Raw genomic sequence first — 27416 nt, 5'->3', positions numbered from 1 at the left:
ACCACAATTTTGAATAAAAAATTTGAGGTGACTTTTTTACATTCACAGTAGCAGAAGAATTTTTGGCATTTTTTCGATATTGAAAAAATGTGGCTAAATCCTGGCTACGTCCCTGATCAGTTTATAAACCGATTTCAACCATACTAGGCACAATTGTCAAAAGTTAAAACGAAACACCACAATGGGTCATCCAATATCGACCACAATTTTGAATAAAAAATTTGAGGTGACTTTTTTACATTCACAGTAGCAGAAGAATTTTTGGCATTTTTTCGATTTTGAATTGTGGCTACATCCCTGACCAGTTTATAAACCGATTTCAACCATACTAGGCATAATTGCCAAAAGTTAAAACACCACAAGCAAACTTTCAGCCTAATCGGATAAGAATGACGCCTGCAAGAGGTTCAAATCGGGAGACCGGTTTATATGGGAGCTTCATACATCAGGCTTGATAAATCTGTTAAAGATCATACGAAAAATCATCGTGGAAAATTTCAAATCCAATTCGGATAAGAATTGCGCTCTCTAGAGACTCAAGAAGTTTTATTGGGAGATCGGTTTATATGACAGCTATATCTATCTATCCTAAAGCTGGCGACATTTGTGAGACACCTTACCATTTGGTATGGCAGGAATGTAAAAACTTCTACACAAAGAGATGTCGCGCTGCAGCACGCCGTTTGGTCTCGGCTATAAAAAGGAGGCCCTTTATTATAGGGCTTAAACTTGAATCACAAGAATACAATGGACAGGCAGACTGAGGAACATAGATAAATCGAAACAGAAAGCCTATCGGTATACTTATAAATGGATTCTTAGCCGAACTAGTTTGGTGAGTAGTAGTTTTAATTCTTCTCCATCAACATGAATGCTGTGGCAGTCTGCCAGATCCGCTGCTTTATCTAAAGGCTTTCTTTTGTGTGCTATAAAAAGGAGGCCCTTTATTATAGGGCTTAAACTTGAATCACAAGAATACAATGGACAGGCAGACTGAGTAACATAGATAAATCGAAACAGAAAGCCTATCGGTATACTTATAAATGGATTCTTAGCCGAACTAGTTTGGTGAGTAGTAGTTTTAATTCTTCTCCATCAACATGAATGCTGTGGCAGTCTGCCAGATCCGCTGCTTTATCTAAAGGCTTTCTTTTGTGTAGCTAGAGCGTGAAAATCTAATCAATAATTCTGGGCGGCGGCCGCCCGGCCCGAAATCGACTTAAGGATTTAATCTGATTCCTCATTTTACGATCTAGAGCGTGAAAATCTAATCAATAATTCTGGGCGGCGGCCGCCCGGCCGGAAATCGACTTAAGGATTTAATCTGATTCCTCATTTTACCATAGCTTGCAGTGGGCAGAGTAAATGCTACCAAATGTGGCAACAAGTATTTGAGGGTAATTTAAGGTCTGAATTGGAATGTTGCAAAATTGCTTACGAACATTCCATTTAGGAAAAGGAGAAAGACTTCCTGTACGATTTACCTCAATGATAATGGACCTGCTTTTAGTATCCGAGTCCAAGCCCCACTAAGGGACATTTCTTTATGTATATGGGTCTAAGAATATTTAAATAAGAACCACTACTTTGATATATTCATACACCATCCACAGATAATAAATTGTTCGTAAATAGTAATGTGGTATAATTTTTTAAAACATTTAACGTAAGATTAAATTTTAGAATAAGGAAGAAGGGAAAGAATTCCCAGGGATTTGTTATTATAATGATAATTGACCTCCTTTTAGTATGCGAGTCCAAGCCCCACTAAGGGACATTTCTTTATGTATATGGGTCTAAGAATATTTAAGTAAGAACCACTACTTTGATATATTCATACACCATCCCTAGATAATAAATTGTTCGTAAATAGTAATGTGGTATAATTTTTCTTAAAGTAACATTAAAGTTTAGAATAAGGGAGTAGGGAAAGAATTCCCAGGGATTTGTTATTCTGAATAGGGGAAAAACTCCCAGGGAATCGTTACTCAGAATAGGGCTGAATATGTATGCTAATTATGATAAAGTAGAATAGAAATGAAATACATTTTGGACATATTTCTCTTGAAACTTACTTAGCGTCGTCATCTCCAAGACCAAGTTCAAACACTCTAGCTGCCCCCAGTTCTTCTAGACGCTTATCAACATATATTGCGACTTTATTGTAATGCTCGTATGTTTTATTTCCTAGACCAAACACCTATAAAGAAACAAAATGTGTTTAATAATAAAATACCAAGGATGTAATGTTAAAATCTAATGATTAATATTTGTCGAATGTCATTGCCATTTAGACATGAACTGCAATGCGCACGAGATTAGTTATATTACAGAGACACATTACAGACCAAAATTTAAGCAAGGCAAAATTACAGTAATACCTTTCACTATCAAAAATAAGTTTCATCAAAAAAAAAAAAAAATTTTAGATATTTTGAAATTTTTTACTAAAATATTTTTTTTTTACTATGACCCTCTTTAGAAGTGTAGATTATGAAAAATAAAAAAAAAAAAAACTACGGAACTGATTTTAAATATATTAAAACTGAAAGAATGATAAGAAATCCCTGTTGATTAGTTTTCACTCAACCTTTTCAATTTAATTTTGTTGTTATTAATTCAAGCTTGAGGCCTCTGGACCTCGATTCAAAAATTACAGATTTTTGGTCAATAAAATACAATCCTAACCCAGTATGCGATGTAAGTGAAATAATACATGTAACGATAAATATCTATGACCTTTGAATATAGGATGTTAACGCAAGCACTTTCAGTAATTTTTTATTTGTAATTACCCGATGTAGCACGTGCGACACTGCATTTTTATACAAACTCTTGAAACGGTCAGATGGAGGATATTTTGCATCAATAATTGCGCTGCACTCGGGCATTAATAATTTGGATTTTTGGAAAAACCCACACGAAAGCCACTTGCATGATCGCAAGCGTACCACAAAATACATTTCGGTTTTCATTTATTAATGATGCTATAATACAAATAGCAGCGTAAACATGTTTACGTAAATATTTGTAATATATTCACGCACGCGAAGAAAAAAAATCAAAAAACTCTTTCTCACTGACAGCCATTTATGTTTCTCTTTGACTAATTGTATAATGAGATTATGTCTGTCAAACCGTAAACAGCACGTTGGTGGCAAACACGATATGATTGAAACGACGTGCATTAAGATTTTTTGTACAATAGATCGACGTTCGGGTTCTTACCATGTGAGCATGGGTACTTAATTTTATATGTAGGTGTGTTCGCTTACTTTCAAAGCTGGTACTATATTCGCTTTTCGCGACTAATGACTATGACTAATCGTATAATGAGATTATGTCTGTCAAACCATAAAAAACACGTTGGTAGCAAACACGATGATTGAAAAAAAATCAAGAAACTCTTCCTCACTGACAGCCATTTATGTTTCTCTTTGACTAATTGTATAATGAGATTATGTCTGTCAAACCGTAAACAGCACGTTGGTAGCAAACACGATATGATTGAAACGACGTGTATTAAGATTTTTTGTACAATAGATCGACGTTCGGGTCCTTACCATGTGAGCATGAGTACTTAATTTTATTTATATGTAGGTGTGTTTGCTTTTAAAGCTGGTACTATATTCGCTTTTCGCGAAATTTTTCGACGATTACTTTAAATATTAGGTTTGGAAGCAAACAAAAAAAAAAAAAAAAAAAAAACATCTCAAACGTCACCCCCGTTGAGATCTTTTGCGAATTTCAATTTCAACACAATTTAAATTTTATGGTATATTATTAGTAGGATTTATTTTCTTTCCCTATGTCTGTAAAATTTTAGATTACATATTTTATACATTTTTGTGGTTGAAATTTGATTTTTAATTTTTTACATTATTAAGGGCTGTGTTTATTTAGCACAATTAAGGCATTTATTTGAGTTCGCATGCCTTATGCTATGTCTACATTGATTGTCTCGTTTTGCTTATATCGTTTTGAAAAACATCTCAACCGAGTCGTTTGCTTAAAAAAGCTTTGATATAACTTAGTATAATGCTGATACTATATTCGCTTTTCACAGATGAAAATACATGTTTTAAAAGGTTTTTTTTTTTTGAAACACTACAAAAATCTCAATGATGATGTTGTTGTTGTATGAAAACTTTGTCATGAGTGATGGGGGAATGTTCTTCTAAATGAAATCAGCAAGTTTGCCCCTATTTCATGAGCATTAAATTACATTGGCAATTAATTGAAGCGAACTTTCTATTGGCGCAGCGATAGGTCGCTTCTATTTTGCTTATAGAACTAGTACCACTTCTATGGAATGTGTTCGCAATTTCTTTGTCGCTAATTTTCTATAATGCGTTTTGACAGTTGTTCGGCCGAAAAGTCGAAGTCAGTACTAGGCTTTAAAGCAAGAATAAAATAAATCTTAATAATAGTGCATCATAATATTCATGTCGGATTATGAAAAATTAAATTTCCAAAAAATCTCAACTAATGCTACCGTTTGAAAAGTTTTTCAAAACGACATAAGCAAAACTAGTTAATTAGTACAATTAAAGACTCTATCACACAACGTGTTCTTGTGTTATAACATGCCACTTTTTATGTATCATTGGTATTTCATTCTGTGTGTCAAAATTGCCAATTTACATGCAATTTATCATTTTTGCTATCACACTAGTATGCTATTTTTGTATGACATAACCTAAAAATGTTAGCAAAAGCTGATTTTTTATGTCTACAATTTGTTAAGTTGTGAAAACAATTTGATTTGGGGTTAGGTTAGGAAGAAGAAAGATGCCTTCTAGTTCCTTTCGTTGAGCCATCCAGATCGCTTTAAAAAGCCCAGTAACTTGCGAATGTTCACATCTGCTAAATCAGACAGGTTCTCAAAGATATGAGAACCTAAAGTGGAACTCGTTCTAACTGCTAGTGCGGGACACACACAAAGAAGGTGTTCTATAGTCTCTTCTTCCTCAATGTCCCTCCAGCTTCTGCAAAAGTCGTTGCTGGCAACCTTCAGTCTGTCAGCATGTTTTCCGATGAGACAATGACCTATCATAACGGACACAATGATTGAGACGTCTGTTCTAGCCAATGACAGCAAAGCAGTAGACCTCTTCAAGTTTAGATGAGGCCACATAGTTTTGGGATACCCACAGCCCCATCTTTGTGACCATCTATCATTCGCTGCCCTTCGCGTCTGGTCTTGAAAACTTAACTTACATGTCGCTGGAGGCATACCCACATAGTCCAGTGTCCCTGGAGTGTGTAAGGTAGTTTCGCAAGCTCGTTTGCTTTAGAATTCCCTGGATGGGTCAGGTGTATTTTGAACTGTTCAGCCATCTCGTTGAGAGATCTGCGACAGTCGAGGGCGGTTTTTGTGTTCAGAAATACGTTCTCCAGGGATTTAATGGCTGCCTGGCTGTCTGAGAAGATATTAATGCCAATCGTCGTAATGACATTATATCTTAGCCATTCCACCACTTCCTTAATTGCAAGGATCTCTACTTGATACACACTGCAGTGGTCGGGTAAACTCTTCGGTATGAGTCAATAATATATTGTTAATGGCTATATTTCAAAGTAGAGGAGATAGTACACCTCCTTGAGGAGTTTCTCTGCTTACCCATCTTTTTAGATCCACAGATCCCAAGCCTGCCGTAATGCATCTTTTAGTAAGTAAGTTATAAATAAACTTTTTTACGGTAGAGTTGGTGCTTAGAAACTCCAACTCCTTCATGATTGACGTGGGTTTTACACTATTGAAAGCACCTTCAATGTCAAGAAATGCTACCATTGCATATTACTTGACACCGAGAGAGAATCCTCTATGCAGCCGACTCGTTCTAGTTTAAGTTCAGTTTCCTGTCCAACAAAACACCCAGGTATTTTGCGCTTTCTGTAAATGGAACCGCAATTGCCACGTCATCAGCATACGCGAGCACTTTTACGCCTTTTCCTTCCAGAGACAATAATATATTTTTAATGGCTATATTCCAAAGTAAAGGAGACAGTACACATCCTTGAGGTGTTCCTCTGCTGACCCATCTTTTTAGATCCACAGATCCCAAGCCTGCCGTAATTCATCTTTTAGTAAGTATGTTAAAAATAATCTTTCTTACGGTAGAGTTGGTGCCTAGAAACTCCAACTCCGTCATGATTGACGTCGGCTTTACATTATTGAAAGCACCTTCAATGTCAAGAAATGCTACCATTGCATATTCCTTGAGAGCGAGAGAACCCTCTATGTAGCCGACTAGGTCGTGAAGGGCTGTTTCAGTGGATTTGCTTTACTATATGCATGCTGCTGCCACGACAGGCGATCTCCAGGGATCTGTGCAAGATATGTTTCTATCAACCTCTCAAGAGTCTTCAGCATAAAGGATGACAGTCTAATGGGACGAAAATCTTTCGCCCTTCATGAAGTAGGGTTTGCTGCCATCCCCTCCTGCCTCGATTGTGGCAGGGGTATTTTCATTCTCCAGCAATCCGCCAGACTTTAGCGATGTGGTCGATAGTTCCTCAGGAAAGTGTTCAGCAACAACGGCTGAGTCGTCTCCTGATTCCTCAACCCCACCGCTTTTATAGACCTTCAGTTTCAACTTATTGAATCCGTAGGATACAACCCCTTCAGACTTGTTGAGGTCTGAGAGACAGCCGGAGTTTAATACGAATACTGCATGTCTCCGGTCACCATCAGCCTCATCCAATCTACCAATCTTCCAGTCAGTAGTTGAAAGATTGGGATTACATTCCCTTAGTCTTCCAAGTATCGCTTCAGGATCTGAAGGCATCCTTGGTATCCAAGCATGCGCCATTGGTCGAGAAGGAATATCTTCCTTCTTGACTAAAACTAGTGCTACACCTGGCCAGATCTCATCAATCTTTTTTAGCACAAAAATACATTTCAATTGAGCGTTGATCGCTGAGGGCAAATAGTTTGTATCGGTCTCGATACCAGCCTGCATCGTCACAAACTGGAGGAGACCCAGGAAATTCCGCAAGGACAACGGAGTATATTGATGATAGTCCATTGACTATCCCACTCCAATTATTCCTAGGTATGCAGCCCTGTTCTTCTACCTTGTCGGCAGATGCCATCACTAAACTGTCCCTAGCGACATTAGCAAAGGTTCTTGGACACATCTTGCTGTTGTTCGCCCTAGTTCTTTTAGGCATGGGATACCCTCCAGGTGACCGCAGCTTTTTGGCTGACTGCGGTGCAGTTTCCCTATCTAGACGTGTAGTCTTTGGGGTAGCATGTGCAGCGAATTCGTGAGAGTCTTAGGATCACCAAGCCTCTCAAAAAACCTGAGAGCGATGCGTCTTCTATAATTCCAACCTCTTAAAGAGCGTGTAGGTATGCCGGGGAAGGCCGATGGCCTAGGCAAATTATAGGCGTGTGAAGAAGGAATAGGTTCGGCCTTGTCCTTTAGACTCGAACCAGGTGTCTTCGTCAAAAGCCCCTGCTGACCAGTCGTTTGTAGGATAGTGGAGCTTGGAGCAGCCGCTCCAACAGTCGAGGTTTCAGTAGCAGACAACATGCTACGGCCTGATACCACCACCGCAGCGGTTGGGTCTTTGGAGTCCATTCTAAGCCTACTCCCGGGCTCTAGATCTGCCGCTCCACTGGAAACAGACGCAGATCATCAACCGCCTAATGGACACCTCTATCGCAGCTATCCTTGAGTGACTTAAATTTTTCTTCCAAAAATAATGACCTATTACGAGTGACAGGAAAATTCTTGCGGAGTGAAATAACAATACGTCCGCTCCACTCAACGGTTCAAACAAGAGCTGGTTTCATTCAACTTTCAACAAAAACAGCAGATTTCTTTATGTTTTTGTCAGAAGGGATAGAACACCGCTCTAATCGAATAAATAACAGTGCTAGTTTAAAAAGAAACATTGGTCTACGAGTCTATTAAAATTTGTTCAGATTCAAACATCCTTCGTACCTGCGCGTCCAACTATCCTTTTGCCAAACTTATAAATACATAATTCACAAAAGAGTTTATGAATTTATATTTTCAATCGATAAATCGAAAATGTTGGAGGCGATAACAATGACATTTTTAAGCTTATCTGGTAACGCGGACATTGTTTTAAAAAATCTGGTCCGAACAACAAGTTTGGTTTCGACAATTCCATTGGAAGAAATGTTTTCAGGATTCGTGTCTGTGGGACATACCCACAAGTGATTAATGTTGTTAGCGTTTGTATTCTAGATTTTCGATTTGTAACAGATTAACATTTAAAATAGGGTTTTTTGTTTAACTCTATGCAATAGGAACAGAGAACCCTACGGTCTACAAGCCGGACAATTTCCGATTGTATGCATTATTTCAAAACCGAATAAATTTAGTGCAAATCGTCTGAATGAACGGAACGTAACGGCACTCCGTAAGCAGTGTAGGCTGCAGTATGCTTACATTGGAAAATTAGTCCTATTTCAATCGACGATTGTTTGGCGAAAAAACTTCTCATATTTCGAAAAATATAATGTTTTTGATACTTTCAATTTTGCCTTAACATTTCTCCTGAGGATGAAGTTATTAGGGGGATACATGGGTCTAGTCAAAATGTTTCTTCTAAAAATGGAGGATACGTGGAGCTAGTGAAAATACTTCATCTAAAATTGTCAAATTTGTCAAAATTGGCCAAACATGCATAGTTGTTGACAACAATGCAAAAAACTAAAAAATTAAGAAAATATTTTCTAGTACTCCACAATAAGGCAAAAAATTTCAAATACAAATTTGCCCATGAACATGCTATTAAGGAACAGGGATATACTTCTCACATGTCAATGAGAGCTGATCGATTCAAGTTTAAGTTTAATGATTAGGAGCCGGGTTAAGAATGTAGGCATGTTTTGGTAACACTTTTAATGTATTATACAATTATTTAATATTTTTTAACATCTATTATATAAAAATGAGATTGTTGCGCTTTGTTTGTTTGTCTATTTGTCTGTTAGTTTGTGGGTATTAAATGAAAGGTCTTTGGGAGTTGACAACGAATCTGGAATACATATTAACGATATAGTCTAAGACCGTCAAACCCACTAAATACCCTTCAATAGGAAGTGTAGTTCGAGCGGAATACTATGTGAATTAAAAGAAAGGTCTATGTCAGCAGAATTCGAATCTAATGTTGATATAAGGATTCAAGAATCTGGGTCACGTCCAGCAGTTCAGCAGGACACGTATATCGCGACAATAAAGGACTGAAATAAATTGTCTTTTGGGTTTTAGAGCCGGGGTGAGCGACACTCTCCTCCCAATTAAAGCAACACCAAACTGTCATGTAGGACGCCCGAGAATATATTGTACTCAATCTACGGATCTTTATAAATGTGGTATCCCAAGTTATAGATTTGAAATAGGATTTTGAATGCAGATAACCAAAACAAAAAAAAAATAATTAGTATGGATCTGAACGAGACCCGTCGCCCTACACAATGCTGATATTATTTCCGGGTCCGCCCCTAAACTCGCTTCAAACCGGCCATGTTTGCCTACTACGGCAATAAATAATAGGTAGTTGATAGTAGAAAACGAATTTGATTTCCAATTTTGAGGCTAAGTGTTTGGGGGTCGTCTTACCCCATAAACTCCCCCTAAACCAATGTCTATTGAGGCTCAAATAAAGAAATTTGTAAGTTGAACACGATGCTGATATTTTTTCTGGACTAAGTACGTGGTTTGCCGCCCAACCCTACACCCTTTGTGGGTATTAAATGAAAGGTCTTTGGGAGTTGACAACGAATCTGGAATACATATGAACGATATAGTCTAAGACCGTCAAACCCACTAAATACCCTTCAATAGGAAGTGAAGTTCGAGCGGAATACTATGTGAATTAAAAGAAAGGTCTATGTCAGCAGAATTCGAATCTAATGTTGATATAAGGATTCAAGAATCTGGGTCACGTCCAGCAGTTCAGCAGGACACGTATATCGCGACAATAAAGGACTGAAATAAATTGTCTTTTGGGTTTTAGAGCCGGGGTGAGCGACACTCTCCTCCCAATTAAAGCAACACCAAACTGTCATGTAGGACGCCCGAGAATATATTGTACTCAATCTACGGATCTTTATAAATGTGGTATCCCAAGTTATAGATTTGAAATAGGATTTTGAATGCAGATAACCAAAACAAAAAAAATTAATTAGTATGGATCTGAACGAGACCCGTCGCCCTACACAATGCTGATATTATTTCCGGGTCCGCCCCCTAAACTCGCTTCAAACCGGCCATGTTTGCCTACTATGGTAATAAATAATAGGTAGTTGATAGTAGAAAACGAATTTGATTTCCAATTTTGAGGCTAAGTGTTTGGGAGTCGTCTTACCCCATAAACTCCCCCTAAACCAATGTCTATTGAGGCTCAAATAAAGAAATTTGTAAGTTGAACACGATGCTGATATTTTTTCTGGACTAAGTACGTGGTTTGCCGCCCAACCCTACATATCCCTTAAAGTGGACAAATTTGTGGATCATGACAAGGGGCTCAAATCATATATATATTTTATGGCCAAGTGTTTCAGGGTCGCCACATCTAAACTCCCCCTAAAGCACACATATAAACCGACTATAGCATTTTAAATGTGACTTTTGGGAGAAGATGTGAATCTGATATCCACCTTCCACTTTCGGGGCAAAGAGTTTGGTTACTCACATCCACCACAAAAATCAAAAGAAAGAAGTAGATGTAACATCCAAACTATAATGGGCGGACTTCTCCCTTACCTCTCGGAGATGGGTGGGACAATTTAAAATTTAGTTTTTTTATAACAACTCAAAAACAAAAAATTGGTATCCTTATTTAGGGTGGAATACCTAGGGGGCCGCGCCACCTCCAAAGCCCGCTAAATGAAAATACAAACCAATAATGACAATATGGGGCTGTCAAATTTCTGGACAAATTAGAAAACAGGAAAAATCGTATTTAATATTCCCTAATACTAATAATTCATGAACCGGATTGACTCGATAGAGTCCTTCATCGACAAGGGCTCCCCTTTTTGTACAACTCACTACTACAACAAAAATAACACATCATACATCTATCAAAATTTGCAAAGTATCTTTTTGGCAGATAAATACATGACCAATTGGCTTTGGGGGTATTAAATTATAGACTTGCTTTTACTGCTATAACTCTGGTATTGCCATCGGGGAGATTATACTACACATATGGGTCAAAGCTTGAGGAGAGAGTGGGCCTGGGGGTTTACATTATCTGATCTGTTTTCGACTGCCTGACCATAATACGGACCTGCAGGCGAATATTCGGTGTTAACGCGTGGACGTCGAGTGTGAACATCTTTACTCACAGTAAACTGGTCATCAGTGTAATAACAAACAATACGGTAGGCTTACGAACAGTCTTGGAGTTTAGGAGGAAGATTAACGCCTTCTCTGAGGATGTCAGTAGCTGTAGCGGCAGACGCGGACTATCAACGGTATCGAGCGGAGAGTCTCAGAAAGTATTTATAAAATATATGTACTTAAATACAACGGAAATCATAACTCCATTATATGATGAACATAGAAAGTCAAAATATGTCTATAATTTAGGCATGTCTATAATTTGTATGAAATAAAGGGTGATTTTTAAGCTATTATCTATTTGGTACACTGGTTTAAACAGCTCTCGTACGTTTCGTGTTTTGTTTCATTGTCAAACATTTTCTTCCATTTTATGGAGGAAGCTCATTTTTGGCTCAATGGGTACGTAAATAAGCAGATTTGTCGATTTTGGAACTAAGATTAGCAAGAAGCATTGCAAGAGCTACTAATGCAACCAGAAAAAATCACAGTTTGGTGCGGTTTATAGGCTGTTGGCATTATTTTTTTTGCCCAAAATGCAAGAGCTTGATTTGCATGACATGTGGTTTCAACAAGACGGTGCCACATCCCACACAGAGAGAAAGCTTTGTACAAAAATTTAGCCCAATCGGATGAAAATGGCGCCCTCTAGGGGCACAATGTATCTTATAGGATACATTCTGTATCGCACCATTCAGGATTTCATGCATATTCTAATTTAATGTTTTTTTTTTTTTGAAAAACTTTCCTATAGGAAAACATTCCTATAGGAAACATTCTGTATCGCAGCGTTCATTTGTTTCCAATTTTGGTAAAAAAAAGATCTTTGTCGATAGTAAGGATAGGAAAAATAAAAATCATCGATATTTTTTAGACTACTTTTTGTTGGGCTATGTTAAAGCTCATGTCTATACAGACAAGCCCGCTTCTATTGACGCAATGGAAACAACATTGAAGCATTTATTCGTGTGATACCGGCCGAAATGTTGGAAAGAGTTTGCCAAAATTGGACTAAGCGGATGGAACATTTGAGGCGCAGTCACGGCCAACATTTGCATGAAATAATCTTCAAACATTCAATTAAAATGTATTAAATTAAATGTACCATACTATCGATTCAAATAAGGATTTCATGCATATTCTAATTTTATGTTTTTTTTTTTAAAAACTTTCCTATAGCTCTAAAAATCACCCTTTACTATTTCCAAAAGGTTATACCTTTGGGCAGAAACTCCCACTACTGATTGTATGAGCCTAAGAAATTCAAAAATATTAAATCGACGTAATTGGAACATCAAAATATAGACGAACTCAAATATACCGGTGAAGCATAACCTCATCGTATGATGGATATAAAAATGCGAGATGACGAAGCTGCTTTTGGTACTATGTTCTCTTGTTGTTGTTTTTGTAGCAGTGTGTTTTACACTGAGGCGGCAGCCTTTGCCGGTGGAAGGCTGCATCGGGCCAATCCGGTATATACAATCATGCCATGGGATAGACTGTGGTCTCTTTGAGCCCCATCGTTCGAGATAATAAATTTGGGACGTAAGTAAAAACTTTGGCCTTAATTTCGTGTAAAAATCGTAACTTTAGGATTGTGTGCACAAAAATTATGGAACTCACCGCATAATTTAACCCAGACAAGTCAACATCGCCATTCGTAATCCATTCATAGAATTCCATTGCATTATCAGTAGGATCACCTTCGCCGTATGTTGCTAAACAGAAAACAGCCAATGAATTGTTGATATCCTTCATTTGAAGTAGTTCCTCCTAAAAAAATATAAAAAAGTAAAAGCAAGGTATTGGAGTTCATCTTATATCGTCTTACCATATCACACTCTTCTGGATCAGCGACCATTCCCTTCATACGGTATCGCAAACCTTCCTTTGCTAAACGTCCGGCAAATTCTTCCGCCGTGCCTGTTTGAGAACCATAAAAAACCACTAAACTACGACCTGAAGCCTTCAGTTTTTTTATAAATGAATTTTCTGCTGTTGATATTGTGCTAACTGTTGTGGGCCTGGATAATTTAGTAGGATCTCAGAACTGACAAAAACAATTTTTGTAATACTTACTGTATTGAATAGGAACGAATTGGGGCTTCTTCCTTTTTCCTATTTCTCATAAAATACCATGTTGCGCCAGCAATTAGTACTAATAAGAGAGCAATATCAAGAGTGCCCAAAAATGGTTCATCTCCACTTACAATCTCTTCAGCCATTTTATCTGTCATTTTCTCTAAAAAAAAATATATGTATATATATACATATATATATGTAAAAGTTAAATTTTCATGTTAAGGTGTTTTGACAACGCCTCTAGTAATGTGAGGATAAAACTTGTGTTTGTGATTTTTCTATTTTAGATCTTGGTCAATGTTTCAACGCTATTTTGTCAGTTTATACAATTTGTATAAACTTTATTAAAAACTTCAGATAATTGAAACAAGCAAAGGTGGCTGTATTTTTAACTGGATTATTTTTTAAAAAATCCTTCGCTCGCTTTTCTTTTTAACGTTCTATGCTACATAAAAAAAATATAAATAAATCGGCGAAAAATATCGTGAAAACGCGAATAAAGTGTCAGATTTTACATATAGAGCCCAACTGCCAATGGGCAAAAAATAATCTAGACCAACTTTCTGCTCGATAGCTTCATATTTTAAATTGTACAGCGACTACAACCAACAGACATACGGACACAATCAAATCGTCTTTGATTTTTACATTTTTGGTAATTATGCCTTCTTCTACTGAAGCGTCGAAAACCAACGCTGAAAATTTTTTCTGATGGTCTCGCCAGGATTCGAACCCAGGTGTTCAGCGTCATAGGAAGACATGCTAACCTCTGCGCTACAATGGCCTACCGTTCACAAAACTTTATAAAGCTTTAAAATAGCTTTATTTGACACTTCTATAAAGGAACTAGTAAGGAAAGGCAAAAGTCGGACGGTGCCGACTATATAATACACTGCACCACCTAGTGTATGTAGTACTTTTTATATGTAAAACCTATCTCGATATCTATTCAGACTTCAATTTGGATTCCAATTGAAATAGCAATCTAGAACCTTGTAAGATTTTCCTACCATAGGACAAAAGATTATGAAATTGCCCACATAAGAAGACATCTAATAAAACACCTCATAGAAAAATTTTGTAAAGATCGGACCAAAATTGTGGCTTCTACAGCCTTAAAAGGCCAAATAGGATGAAAGATACATATGGGTGCTATATCTAAATCTAAATCTACACCGATTTTGATGAAATTTTCCAGATATGTTAAGATTGATAACAAAACAGTCCGCGCCAAATATTGTGCAGATCGGTTGAAAATTTTAGCTAATACTGCCATTCAAGTGCAAATCGGTCGATACATATATATGGGACCTATATCTAAATCTGGACCGTTTTTTATGAAATTTGGCACAATTATGGAGACGTTAAATAAAGGACCCCATGCCAAATTTTGTAACGATCGGTAAAAAATTGTGGCTTCTACAGCCTTAAACGGCCATATCGGATAAAAGATATATATGGAAGCTATATCTAAATCTGGACCGATTTTCATGAAATCTCGCGCAAAATATTTTAAAGATCGGACTAAAACTGTGGCTTCTACAGGCTTAAAAGTCCATATCGGATGAAAGACATATATGGGAGCTATATCTAAATCTGAACCCAATAAAATACCCAATGCCAAATTTTGTAAAGATCGGGCGAAAATTGTGGCTTCTACAGCCATAAAAAAACAATATCGGATGAAAGATATATATGGGAGCTATATCCAAATCTGAACCGATTTTTTCGAAATAATTAGCGTTTGTCCTTGGGCCAAAATTACGTGACAATCGGATAACAAATACGACCTACACTTTGATTACAAGAATACATGGACTCACAGACGGACATGGCTAAAGTGATTTTGAGTCGATCGGTATACTTATCAATGGGTCTAACTCTTCTCTTTCTTAGCGTTGCAAACAAATGCACAAATCTATAATACCCTGTACCACAGTGGTGGCGTGGGGTATAAAAATGTCAAATAAATCTGTTTCAAATCTACATTAAGTTTTGTGAATAAAGGCTGGTACTATATTCGCTTTTCGGAAAAATTTTCGCCGATTACTTTTTTATATAATAGATTTAAAAGCAAAACAACTTGCCGATTTCAATCAGTAGAACATTTTTTAAATTTTTTTTATTTATTTATTTGCTCAAATATTAGCCAAGCCCTAAGACCTTATTTGACTAATGAACTACCTTTAAGTTAAAATATTATAAAAAAATTTTTCTTAAGTATAAATATATAATAATGAATGACTACTCAGTTGAAACAATTTCAATGAAAAAAAAAATAATAATTTTAATTATAAATTATATCGAACAAGATACGAATAAACACAAAAAAAGATTGGTGAATGATTGACTACTCTAATAACTTTATCAACTTAAAGTAGCTGAACACAGCAAATATAATTCTAAAATTGATATCAATTTATATATAAGTTATGGCTAAAAAATATTTCCCTAAGTATAAATATTAAATAATTGATGAAAAACTACCCAATTGAGACAACTTAAATGAAAAATCAATAATAATACTAATAATAAGTTACTTGAAAAAACAAAAGATTTAAAAGAAAACAATAAATCACTTATTATCATTGTTATTTGTGTATTTTTTCAAAAAAGTAATCACGAAAAATGGTGTTTCAACGGTGAAAAACGAACAAAGTACCAGCCATAAGGCGGATTAACTTTACAGAATACCACGAAATGTGAAATTCGCTTTCGACTGCTGTCAATTTTCGCCTTCGATAAACGGAATAATTGCGATTATGTATGTCGTAGTCGAGTTTTCGACTTCGACGGCCGAAAATTAAAATTCATGCTTCCTTAGTATTATGCGTAAAATCGAGATGTGTGTTTCTTTTTGTAATAGATTATGCTTTGCCTCATCTTTAAAAATGGCCGACATAAGCAAATATTATTCTCTAAGTGTAGAGATGGTCGATGGGTGAATAACAAAAATGTATTTGTTATTCACCCATTCAAATGCTAGGTATTTATAACTTTGCAGATATCTTGGGTTTAAAAACACTTTCCAAACAATTTTTGATGATATCGTATTCTTTGTACATAAATCTGACGTACCGATCCCATAAATTTTATTAAATATAGTAGCCGCTATATAGACCGATGGGATCGAAGATCGCTACCTCCATATGTAAATGTGGCTACAACAACAACATCGACCGATCTCCAGACTTAGTCTTGAGGCAAAAAATTGGTCCATTTTGATCCGATTTCGATTGGACCATATTTGGGTATAGCCCTATAGACCGGTCACCGGATCTCACGATATAAAGTATTAAGGCCATAAAAGATTCATTTATTACCCGATTTCGATGAAAATCGGCATAACGAGTCCTGATAGACTCGGATCATATTTGGATATAGCTGCCATATAGACCGATCTCCCGATATAGGGTATTGAGCCTATAAAATGAGCATTTTTCATCCGATTTCGATGAAATTTGAAACAGTGAGCTTGCTACAGTTTACCCCAATCTGTTGTATAACGTCCAGATCGGACCAAATTTGGATATAGCTGCTATGTAGACCGATTTCCAGATATACAGCATTGAACCGATAAAAAGAGCACTTTTCATCCGATCTTGGTGAAATTTTAAACAGTGATTTTCATAGACCTCTACTCCTTTGAATATCGTCTAGATCGGAACATATTTGGATATAGCTGACATATAGACCGATCTTCCCCGGCCGATACGGGATGATATGAGCACCACACAGGCTGGAACTTTGAGCTCCGACTTGGGTGGTACCCATCGTTATCACGGGAAGTTTAGCTGAAAGCTATCGTCCACAGCGCGAACGTCGGATCTTGGAGCAGCGAGGGATACGTGTGCAATCCCATAAAACCCATGCGGTTGGGGCGCTGGGCCAGTAACCCACCCCCGGAAAACTGAGAACTACTTTAAGAAACAAAGGAGTAGTACAACCGGACCCCCCCCCCCCAACGTTGGCGACCCACGCAGTCGAAAAAAGGACCATGATTTGCGGATCTGCACCTGAAATGTCCGCACTCTTTATAGAGAAGGTGCAGTATATGCGCTGGCGGATGTATTAGAGAAGTACAAGGCAGATATAACCGCCTTACAGGAAGTGTGATGGGCTGGGAATGGCGTCACTACAACACCTAACGGTGACGAAGTATACTATAGCTGCCATAACACGAGGCATGAATTTGGCTGTGGATTTGTGGTTAGTCAGAGACTGAAACACCGAGTCACCAGCTTTACTTAGGTGGATGAGAGGCTAGCCACAATTCGCATAAAAGCCAAATTCTTCAACATCAGCCTTAATTGTGCCCATGCCCCGACGGAAGACAGAGATATTTTCTACGAGCGCCTACAGAGAGAATATGACCGCTGCGCCGCCCATGATATTAAATAAATGGTTTGAGTTAGCACCAGATTTCAACATAAAAATATTAACAAAGCCACTTGGCTGTCACCCGATGAAAACACGAGAAACCAAATTGATCAAGTTGGAAGGAAGACATTCATCCAGCGTGTTAGATGTACGACCGATCCGTGGAGCGAATATAGATTCGGGCCATTACCTTGTTGCAGCAAAGGTTTGCACCCGTTAGAACATGGCCGCGTATGCATCAGCTTACCTGCGCAATCTGACTAGAAGAACGCATACCCGATGATTGGAAACTTCAGCATACCGTGTCCCGTACACAAGAAAGGAGACAAGACGGAATGTGCCAACTACAGAGGAATAAGTCTCCTCCCCATCGCGTACAAGATACTCTCGAGCGTACTGTGTGAAAATTACAACCTAAAGTCAATGAGATAATTGGGCCCTATCAATGCGGCTTTAGACCTGGTAAATCCACCCTAGACCAGATATTCACACTGCTCCAAATCCTGGAAAAGCCCCGAGAAGGACAAATCAACACATACCATCTCTTTGTTGACTACAAAGCCGCCTTCGATACTCCTTTACGTTCAAAGGTATTTGAAGCCATGTCTGAGTTTGGTGTCCCTGTAAAATTAATAAGACCCTGCAGGATGACACTTGCTGATACGCGTTCCTCAGTAAGAATAGGAAAGAATCTCTCCGAACCATTTAATACCAAACGAGGTTTCAGGCAAGGAGACAGCCTATCGTGTGATCTCTTTAAAATCCTGCTGGAGAAGATTATACGAGATGCAGTTGTGAATAGATATGGCACACTAATCACTAGAGAACACATGCTACTCGCCTATGCCGACGACATCAATATCATAGGTCGGTCACCGGAAGTAGTAACTGCAGCTTTTGAAAGAATCGAAAGAGAGTCAGTGAAAATGGGTCTGACACTAAACGGAAGCTGGACATTGAAAAGCTGCAAACACAACAAATGGCAGCGGCATACTCCACTCGACTGACCCAACTGCTTGATGAAAGCACTCCTTGTTCCGATGACATAATGGCGCAGTGGCAAACTATTGCCCACTCCATGGAAAATGCAGCGAAATCCGTACTTGGGTACGGGAAGCCTCCTCCAAGAAACCCATGGTACGACCATGAGTGTCGAGATGCTACTGAAGCCAAGAATGCGGCATATAGAGCAACCCTGCAATCAGTAGCAACGCGCCAGGTGCTGGAGAGCTGTCGTGACAAAAGGAGAGAGGAGAAACGTCTATTCCGCAGAAAAAAAAGGAAATGGAAAGACGTGAGTGTGAGCGAATTGAGATGTACAGGAGTCAGAATGAACTCCGGAAATTCTACCAAAGAATTAAACATCAAACCGATGGCTTTGGTGCAGGCACATCTTCCTGCAGAGACAAAGAAGGAAATCTGGTAACTGACACAGATAACATGCAGAGGATATGGAAATGACATTTTAACCAACTGCTAGTGTCCGATGTTGGCGGCGAAGAGGATACCGCAGAACCAATCCTTGATGATGGTATAGAATGTTTACCTCCTAGTCAGAATGAGGTCCAAGTAGCAGTGACCCGACTAAAGAACAACAAGGCAGCAGGAGCCGACGGGTTACCCGCTGAACTATTTAAGATCGGAGGCGACTCGCTGATAAGGCGTATGCATCAGCTTACCTGCGCAATCTGACTAGAAGAACGCATACCCGATGATTGGAAACTTCAGCATACCGTGTCCCGTACACAAGAAAGGAGACAAGACGGAATGTGCCAACTACAGAGGAATAAGTCTCCTCCCCATCGCGTACAAGATACTCTCGAGCGTACTGTGTGAAAATTACAACCTAAAGTCAATGAGATAATTGGGCCCTATCAATGCGGCTTTAGACCTGGTAAATACCCTAGACCAGATATTCACACTGCGCCAAATCCTGGAAAAGCCCCGAGAAGGACAAATCAACACATACCATCTCTTTGTTGACTACAAAGCCGCCTTCGATACTCCTTTACGTTCAAAGGTATTTGAAGCCATGTCTGAGTTTGGTGTTCCTGTAAAATTAATAGGACCCTGCAGGATGACACTTGCTGATACGCGTTCCTCAGTAAGAATAGGAAAGAATCTCTCCGAACCATTTAATACCAAACGAGGTTTCAGGCAAGGAGACAGCCTATCGTGTGATCTCTTTAAAATCCTGCTGGAGAAGATTATACGAGATGCAGTTGTGAATAGATATGGCACACTAATCACTAGAGAACACATGCTACTCGCCTATGCCGACGACATCAATATCATAGGTCGGTCACCGGAAGTAGTAACTGCAGCTTTTGAAAGAATCGAAAGAGAGTCAGTGAAAATGGGTCTGGTAGTAAATGGAGATAAGACGAAATGGATGGTTTTAACTCCCAAAAAGCCTTGCACAACCGAGCATATAAAGAAAATTGAGAAAGTTGGGAACCACAACTTTGAGACAGTCAGTAACTTTATCTACCTCGGCACCGCCGTAACGCAAACGAATGACACCAATTTTGAGATTAAGCGAAGAATAATACTGGCAAACAGATGCTACTTTGGACTAAGTAAGCAGTTTAGAAACAAGGCCACTTCTCGACAGACGAAGTTATATGGTTCTGAAGCATGGGTACTTGTGAAAGCAGATGATGCAGTGCTTGGAGTATTTGAGAGAAAGATTCTTCGTAAAATATATGGACCTGTTTGCGTTAACGGAGAATATAGGCGACGCATGAACCACGAGCTGTATGAGCTGTTTGACGACGATAGTATAGTTACACGCATCAAAATACAACGGCTGCGTTAGGGTCATGTTGTCAGAATGGATGAAGAAGCTCCAGCAAAGAAGTCTTTTGAAGGCAAACACGGTGGTACACGCAAACCGGGAGGACCAAAAGCCCTATGGAAAGAGTGCTTGGAGTATTTGAGAGAAAGATTCTTCGTAAAATATATGGACCTGTTTGCGTTAACGGAGAATATAGGCGGCGCATGAACCACGAGCTGTATGACGACGATAGCATAGTTACACGCATTAAAATACAACGGCTGCGTTGGCCAGGTCATGTTGTCAGAATGGATGAAGAAGCTCCAGCAAAGAAAGATGGAAAGATCAAGTTGTGGGAGACACCTCGTAACTTGGTGTCAGAAATTTTAGAATTAGCGCAGAAGATCGAGGCACTTGGAACGCTATTCTACGTACGGCTAGTGGAACAAATATTCTGTCATAGCCAATTAAAGTAAGTAAGTAAGACCGATTTCCCGATATAGAGAATTAAGCCTCAGGATGCACTTATAAGGTGAGGGCTTCCGAATAGCTGAGTACAATTTTTTCATTTTTCCAAACATAAGTAACAAAACAGTGTTCTACAGACGAAAAAACAAATATTGCTGTTGTGCTAATGGCGTTACCTTTTAATTGTACCGTGATTGAGCCTATAAAGGAGCATTTTTCATCCGATTTTGATGAAATTTGAAACAGTGAGTTTTGCTACACTTCTACCCCTTTCTGTTTAAGAACATCAAGATCGGACCATATATGGATATAACTGCCATATAAACCGATTTCCCGATATAGAGTTATGAGACAATGAAAGGAGAATTTTTCATCCGATTTTGATGAAATTTAAAAAAGTGAGTTTTGATAGACCTCTACCCCCTTCAGTTGAATATCGTCTAGATCGGACTATATTTGGATGAATGCGGAGGTTGTGTGGTGCTAACGCGATAACGTCGAGTGGGAACATCTTTACGGCAGTAAGTCATTTATTATTACATATTTATATTTAAGAAAAATTTTTATAATATTTTAACTTAAATGAAGTCCATTAATCAAATAAGGTCCTAGGGCTTGGCTAATATTTGTACAAATAAATAAATAAATAAAATTGCCATAAGGGCAATAACAAACTGAACGGTAGTGTCACGAATATCGTCTAGATCGGACTATATTTGGATGAATGCGGGGGTTGTGTGGTGCTAACGCGATAACGTCGAGTGGGAACATCTTTACGGCAGTAAGTCATTCATTAATACATATTTATATTTAAGAAAAATTTTGTAATATTTTAACTTAAATGAAGTCCATTAGTCAAATAAGGTCCTAGGGCTTGGCTAATATTTGTGCAAATAAATAAATAAATAAAATTGCCATAAGGGCAATAACAAACTGAACGGTAATGTCACGAAGTCTTGCAGTGTAACGCCTTCCCTGAGGATGGCAAAATCCACATCGTAGTAAGGGGGAATGGTGAAGGCCAGAGGACTGCTGTCAATAAACTTGGTTAACCCGAAGCCTTTCGGGTCAACGCAGTACGAATTAAGGGCGTGGGCGACGAATGCGCATGCAACACTGTGGAACAGCGAAAGGAAGTAAGAAGGTCAGTATAACTATTGGTATTATAACGGGAGACATAGGACTACTAGCTTACTTATCTAAAATCGGTGCGGCAAGTTATAGCAAGTGTAGAGCATGCGGGGAAGATGATGAGACGTTGTTCATTGCCCGGCTTTCGCGTCTAACAGATACCGGTACTTAGGTGGGGACACAATACCAGACATGAACAAACTTAGGGGCGTGGCATGGAAACAAGGAATTTGTAAGTAGCAAGGAAGAAGTAAGTAACCCGAAGCCTTTCGGGTCAACGCAGTACGAATTTGTAAGTAGCACGGAATTCTAACATAGATTAACTTTTTCGATTCTCGTTTTTTAAGTATTTAGAGCGCACAACAAGCAGATTGCTGGCTTAGGTGTATGTCCATAGTGGCATGGGGCGGATTAACATCCGCACCCTCTTTTGGACCTTACATTGCTGGTTTTCATATAAAGTTTTGCATATGCTTAGTCTAGGCAAATTTGTACAAAGTAGAGTCTTTAGCCCAGCTCATGGTTGAACTAAGAAGGTTGGTTCACAGCTGGGCAGATGAAATTGTATAACTCCAGAGTTGTATCCACATCCCACTAGAACGGCAATTACTTGTTTTGGAATTTAATTTTTTTTGTTCCTTTTTCCAGATTTTAATTGTTTAACATTATTATTTACACGTTTATAATCATAAATCGTTTGATCTTGTGGCTGCTACACACGAAAATGCAAATAAAAACCAGAATGTCAATTGGGAAGTGCCCAGAAATTTTACAGCCTAGTTTGAAATTGCGCCACCATCTCCATAGGTATAACTCCAGAGTTGTATCCACATCCCACTAGAACGGCAAATACTTATTTTGGAATTTAATTTTTTTTTTTTTTCCTTTTTCCAGATTTTAATTGTTTAACATTATTATTTACACGTTTATAATCATAAATCGTTTGATCTTGTGGCTGCTACACACGAAAATGCAAATAAAAACCAGAATGTCAGTTGGGAAGTGCCCAGAAATTTTACAGCCTAGTGGGAAATTGCGCCACCATCTCCATAGGTTTTTATCGTTGATTTTGTTGTTGTTTGGCAAGTGAACCAACCTTCTTAATTCAACCATGGCCCAGCTTATGAAATTTTCTAATTCAGGACTTGTATGCAAATCCCACTAGAACGTCAAAAGCTTTGTTTCGATTTTAAAGGTTTTATAGTTTGAATTTATAGTTATACGTTAATAATCGTAACTCTTCTGATCTTGTGGCTGCTACATATAAAAATGCAGATAAAAACTAGAATGTCATGGAATTTGCGCCACCATTCCCACAAGGTTCTATTGTTGATTTCGTTGTTGTTGGGCTAATGACTTTATCTTGCATAAAACTGCCTAGTGATTAGTTATTTGAGTTTAAAGAACAAGTGCCGACTACTGGTGCATGTCGAGCTCAGGACCACTTACCCCATAGCTCAAATGAGTGCCTACGATAATCTGAAGAAATTAGAGATATTTTAAATAAATTTGATCAAGGTTTTGCTTCTTTTTCATCACAGCTGATAAAAGGTTAGTTTTTTAAATATTATTTTTTTTATGTTCTGAAATATTTTCTGAAGCTAAAAGACGACGTTGATTAATTTCACTCAAATCGGTTAAAAAAAAAAGTTATTAGAATTAACATTTTTAACTTTAAACATGTATATATCTCACGAACTAGGGGCTTTCCTGAAAAATTTTTGTAGAATTTTATTCAGCAGATCGAACTCTTTCACCTGAAAACAATTACACTATCTGGCAATGGGTCCGTAATCTACACTTGCTTCAAAAGATATAACCACCCCCTAGAAGAATAACCACATTAATATACTTACGTACATTAACATATGTGTATGTACACATTATTTGACCAAAAGTCAAAACGGCTGCGAGAGAAATGCTAAATTATCTCTCCATATATATAAAGTGAACCTACATGCAAAGATAGGCACAACGTACGTGTATCAAGGCGTAAGCATGAGTCGTCTAAATTTAATTGTATTCCATAATATTATTTTACATTAACAAAACGGATGCAATGAGTGACGGCATTTGGCATCCGAAGGTGTGAGATCGGAAACGCAGTAGTACACGGCAATAATTACACAATTTAAAAAAACATGGATTTGCAAATTTCTTTTGTATATAAATTTTAGTGAGAGAGCGATCAAGAGCATTAAAATACAAACATTGCAATCTAAAAACACGTATTCTCCAACAAGTTATGGTAAACAGGGATGGGATAATTTGAGGAAATCAGAATTATAACGAAATCTAAACTATTTCGTCATTTACTGTCGTATTGTTAATTCCATTCACTTATTACTGATTGCAAAAAAATGTTCGTGTTTTCTTCCATAAATATGACTATTTCTGAAGGTTGTAACGTTGGCACAAATTTATGCACATTCATGCCATCACAGGGCACAAAATCTATTTATCTCATTTTCCAACACTGGCAATATCGATTTTCTAATTTCTTCCAGACTAGTTGTTATGGGTTGGTCATACAAAATATAAAATATGTAGTTAAATGTTCTTTCGATGTACATCTACATGCACGAAGTATAGAAAGCAAAACACATTTTGAATTTTTTTATCACGTTTACCTGAAACTCGATTCAAAGGTTCATTCGAACTTTAAACTGAGTACACAGTTTAACCTTGACCATCACATCGCACTATACACAAACAACGAAACACGCAAGGCGATCAATGAAAAAGTCAACATCATTACCTGTTGCTGCGCGTTTTGCACTTCAGAAAATATAAAGATACGCAGATTTAGTTATGTATGTATAAGAGAAAAAGTCAATTTGAGTTAGATAAACCGCGGATTTGGATATTTAATCTATTGAAACTCGGATACTTTAATTAATCTAACTAATCTTTGGCCGTGTGTTTGCGTTGCGTTCTTTTTCCGACGACGACGGTTGAGCGTTTGAACGTTGCGTTGACCGGTTATCTACCTACCTACCTAGTCCACTAGGTAGTCTAGACTGAACACACACAACGGAACGTTAGAAACTGGAGACAACGAACCACGGAATCGACAATCCACCACCAAAGTAAAAAAGTAAATGAATTAACGTTGATAGGCGTTGATATGTGTAAGGCGAATTCATATACAGATGGTTCACACGTTCCGGTCAGTCATACCATCAAAGATTTCCTGCCACAAATCATATGGACAATGTCATACAGAATACATTCGTATATAAAAAAAATTATTTTTTTTATTCTTGAAAAAAAAAAAAAAAATAGTTAACGTGACATAAGATAAAAAACATTTTTCATGTTTTAATAAGGAGGTGTGCCAAATGATAGCAACTCGCAAAGGAGAGAAATATATTTTTGTTATTGTCAAAGTTTTCATCTAGCAATATCAATATCAGTATTTTTAAATTTCAGCTACTAAGAAATTTGTGGCTGAACTTTTAATAATCAAACTTTATTGAAAATCGCCCATAACTTGCCCAAAAACAATTGTTCTGTAAACTTACAAAAATAACTATTAAATACTTCTGCTTTTTCTACCGCCATCTTGCTGTTAAGATGATCGACGTTTTGCCAACACACACAAAGAAATTTGTTTGCGTGTGTGTATGCGTGTCCGTACATGGGCAGAGAGTATGCGAGAAAGAAGATGACAACAAAGAGAATGCAAACAAAAATCTGACATCTTAACACCGTCAAACCTGGCCGGCTGTTAACAAATGTTCGAGTGAGGCCAAATTTTTACATCCGCCTTGAGAAAAAAAGTCTCTTTGGGTTAAACCCCGTTTACACCGCTCATTAAATCCGGATTTAAGGCTCTCGTCAGCTGATTTTATAAGAGGAAAATAGATGATCGAGCCATTAAATATGAAATTAAAGAGCAGTGTAAACGGATTTCAAATGCTTTTATTAGCATTTGAAATCCGTTTACACAAATTTTTACTGGAAGTCGTTCGAGTACTTTATTTGCCAGCAGAAGAGAGCGCAAATTTTGACAGCTAGAAAATAGAGAACCTGGAAATTTCTACTGCAACTTTTTTTACTAGCTGAAATTTGTAACTTTGAAAAGATGTTTTGTAAAGGTCTATTGTTTTATGAAAAGCAGCCGTTACATGAAAATACAAAAGCTTACGTCAAAATGGATCAAAAAGGCTGAGGTAAGTAAAAATATAAATATTGTTTATTGATAATTATTAAATTTGTTTAATTTTTATTTACTTTTAATGAAGATTCATGGCAGCAGCTAGTGTTCAGATACAGAAGACTCGACAAATGACGTTGTAATTTTACCTCAAGTCGGTTGTTCTACATTAGAAGGTAAGTGCAAAATTTGCGGAATTATTTGGAAATCTTGACAAATTAAAACATTGTATCCTTCCAGATACCAAAGAAAGAGCAATTATCGGTTTCTTTGTCAACACAACAAGTGTACTGTTGTATACGGTGATGGCATGTTAAGCAGTTGTAGTCCTATGCAGCCTTTGAAATGCATGCTGATGCTCGGCAAATGGAAATGGTCCAACGAGAGGAGCGGGAGGAGTAGTCCCTCATGCATCTTGACTACTGATGAGAGAAGGAAGATTGGTCTGTACGACTCCCTCTTGCTCGTGTCCTTTTCAGGTTTCAGTAGCGGGATCAGGCTGACCATATTCGACTCCAGGCAGATCCAGTTTCTTTAGCATCAGTGTAGAGATTCTGTCTGGAACCAGCGCTTTGCGCGACTTGGTGGCAAGAATGGCATTTGTAGCTTCGTGCACGATTGTTGTTGTAGCAGTGTGTTGTACACGGAAAGACTCCATCGGGCCAATACGGTGCGTACAACCGGCTGCCATGGCATTGCACTGTAATTTGTGAAGGCTGTCCAGCGGCAGGGAGATCACGGATATACGAATGGCTCCCCTTCTAGCCTTTTCACATTCTGGTCAATAAATTGGCGTTTATCTAAGGAAAATACCTCAAAAGTATCGCCAGCATTTTTTATTTAAAAAAAATTGTTTTCCAAGCAAGCAAATAAAAAACAACCCTAAACAAAAATAAGATGTTTTTTGCAAATTTTACTGGAAGTCGTTCTTTTGCTTGCAAATTTTTTAAAGAGTTAAATGGCTCTTACATTTTTTGCAAATTTTTACTGGTAATTTTTTAGTGGAAAAGTACGCGAACAGACCTATTTTTCCAAGCAGTGTTTGCTAAAGAAAGTTAAGTCGCCTACCCAGCTGAAGAAATAT

At 37.8% G+C, this 27416-nt stretch overlaps 1 protein-coding gene and 1 long non-coding RNA gene across 5 annotated transcripts in view; one reads left to right on the top strand and one right to left on the bottom strand.

Moving 5' to 3' along the window:
- Positions 1 to 25276, bottom strand: part of LOC106084607 (NADPH--cytochrome P450 reductase) — a 54049-nt gene extending 28773 nt beyond the window's left edge. The window contains exons 1-5 of one of the 4 annotated variants that reach the window (XM_059366997.1): positions 24932 to 25276; positions 13416 to 13578; positions 13168 to 13360; positions 12960 to 13109; positions 2076 to 2200 (exon numbers count right to left, since the gene is read on the bottom strand). In XM_059366997.1, the coding sequence (XP_059222980.1) occupies positions 2076 to 2200; positions 12960 to 13109; positions 13168 to 13360; positions 13416 to 13573 (626 nt within the window). In that variant the 5' untranslated portion in view covers positions 13574 to 13578; positions 24932 to 25276. Of the gene's footprint in view, positions 1 to 2075; positions 2201 to 2795; positions 3090 to 12959; positions 13110 to 13167; positions 13361 to 13415; positions 13579 to 24029; positions 24073 to 24803; positions 24905 to 24931 lie in introns of those variants that run through there. The other 3 variants (XM_059366998.1, XM_059366996.1, XM_059366999.1) reach the window with 3 other exon arrangements.
- Positions 22239 to 26506, top strand: LOC106084596 (uncharacterized). The gene is made up of 3 exons (XR_009398045.1): positions 22239 to 22405; positions 25750 to 26348; positions 26421 to 26506. It is a non-coding gene; the product is annotated as an uncharacterized LOC106084596 (long non-coding RNA).
- The last annotated feature ends 910 nt before the right edge of the window (positions 26507 to 27416 follow it).

This window comes from Stomoxys calcitrans, chromosome 4 (assembly GCF_963082655.1).
Source record: "Stomoxys calcitrans chromosome 4, idStoCalc2.1, whole genome shotgun sequence".
NCBI classification, from domain to species: domain Eukaryota; kingdom Metazoa; phylum Arthropoda; class Insecta; order Diptera; family Muscidae; genus Stomoxys; species Stomoxys calcitrans.
Note: the sequence above shows the minus strand (reverse complement) of the source record. Positions and strands in the feature narration are given on the sequence as shown.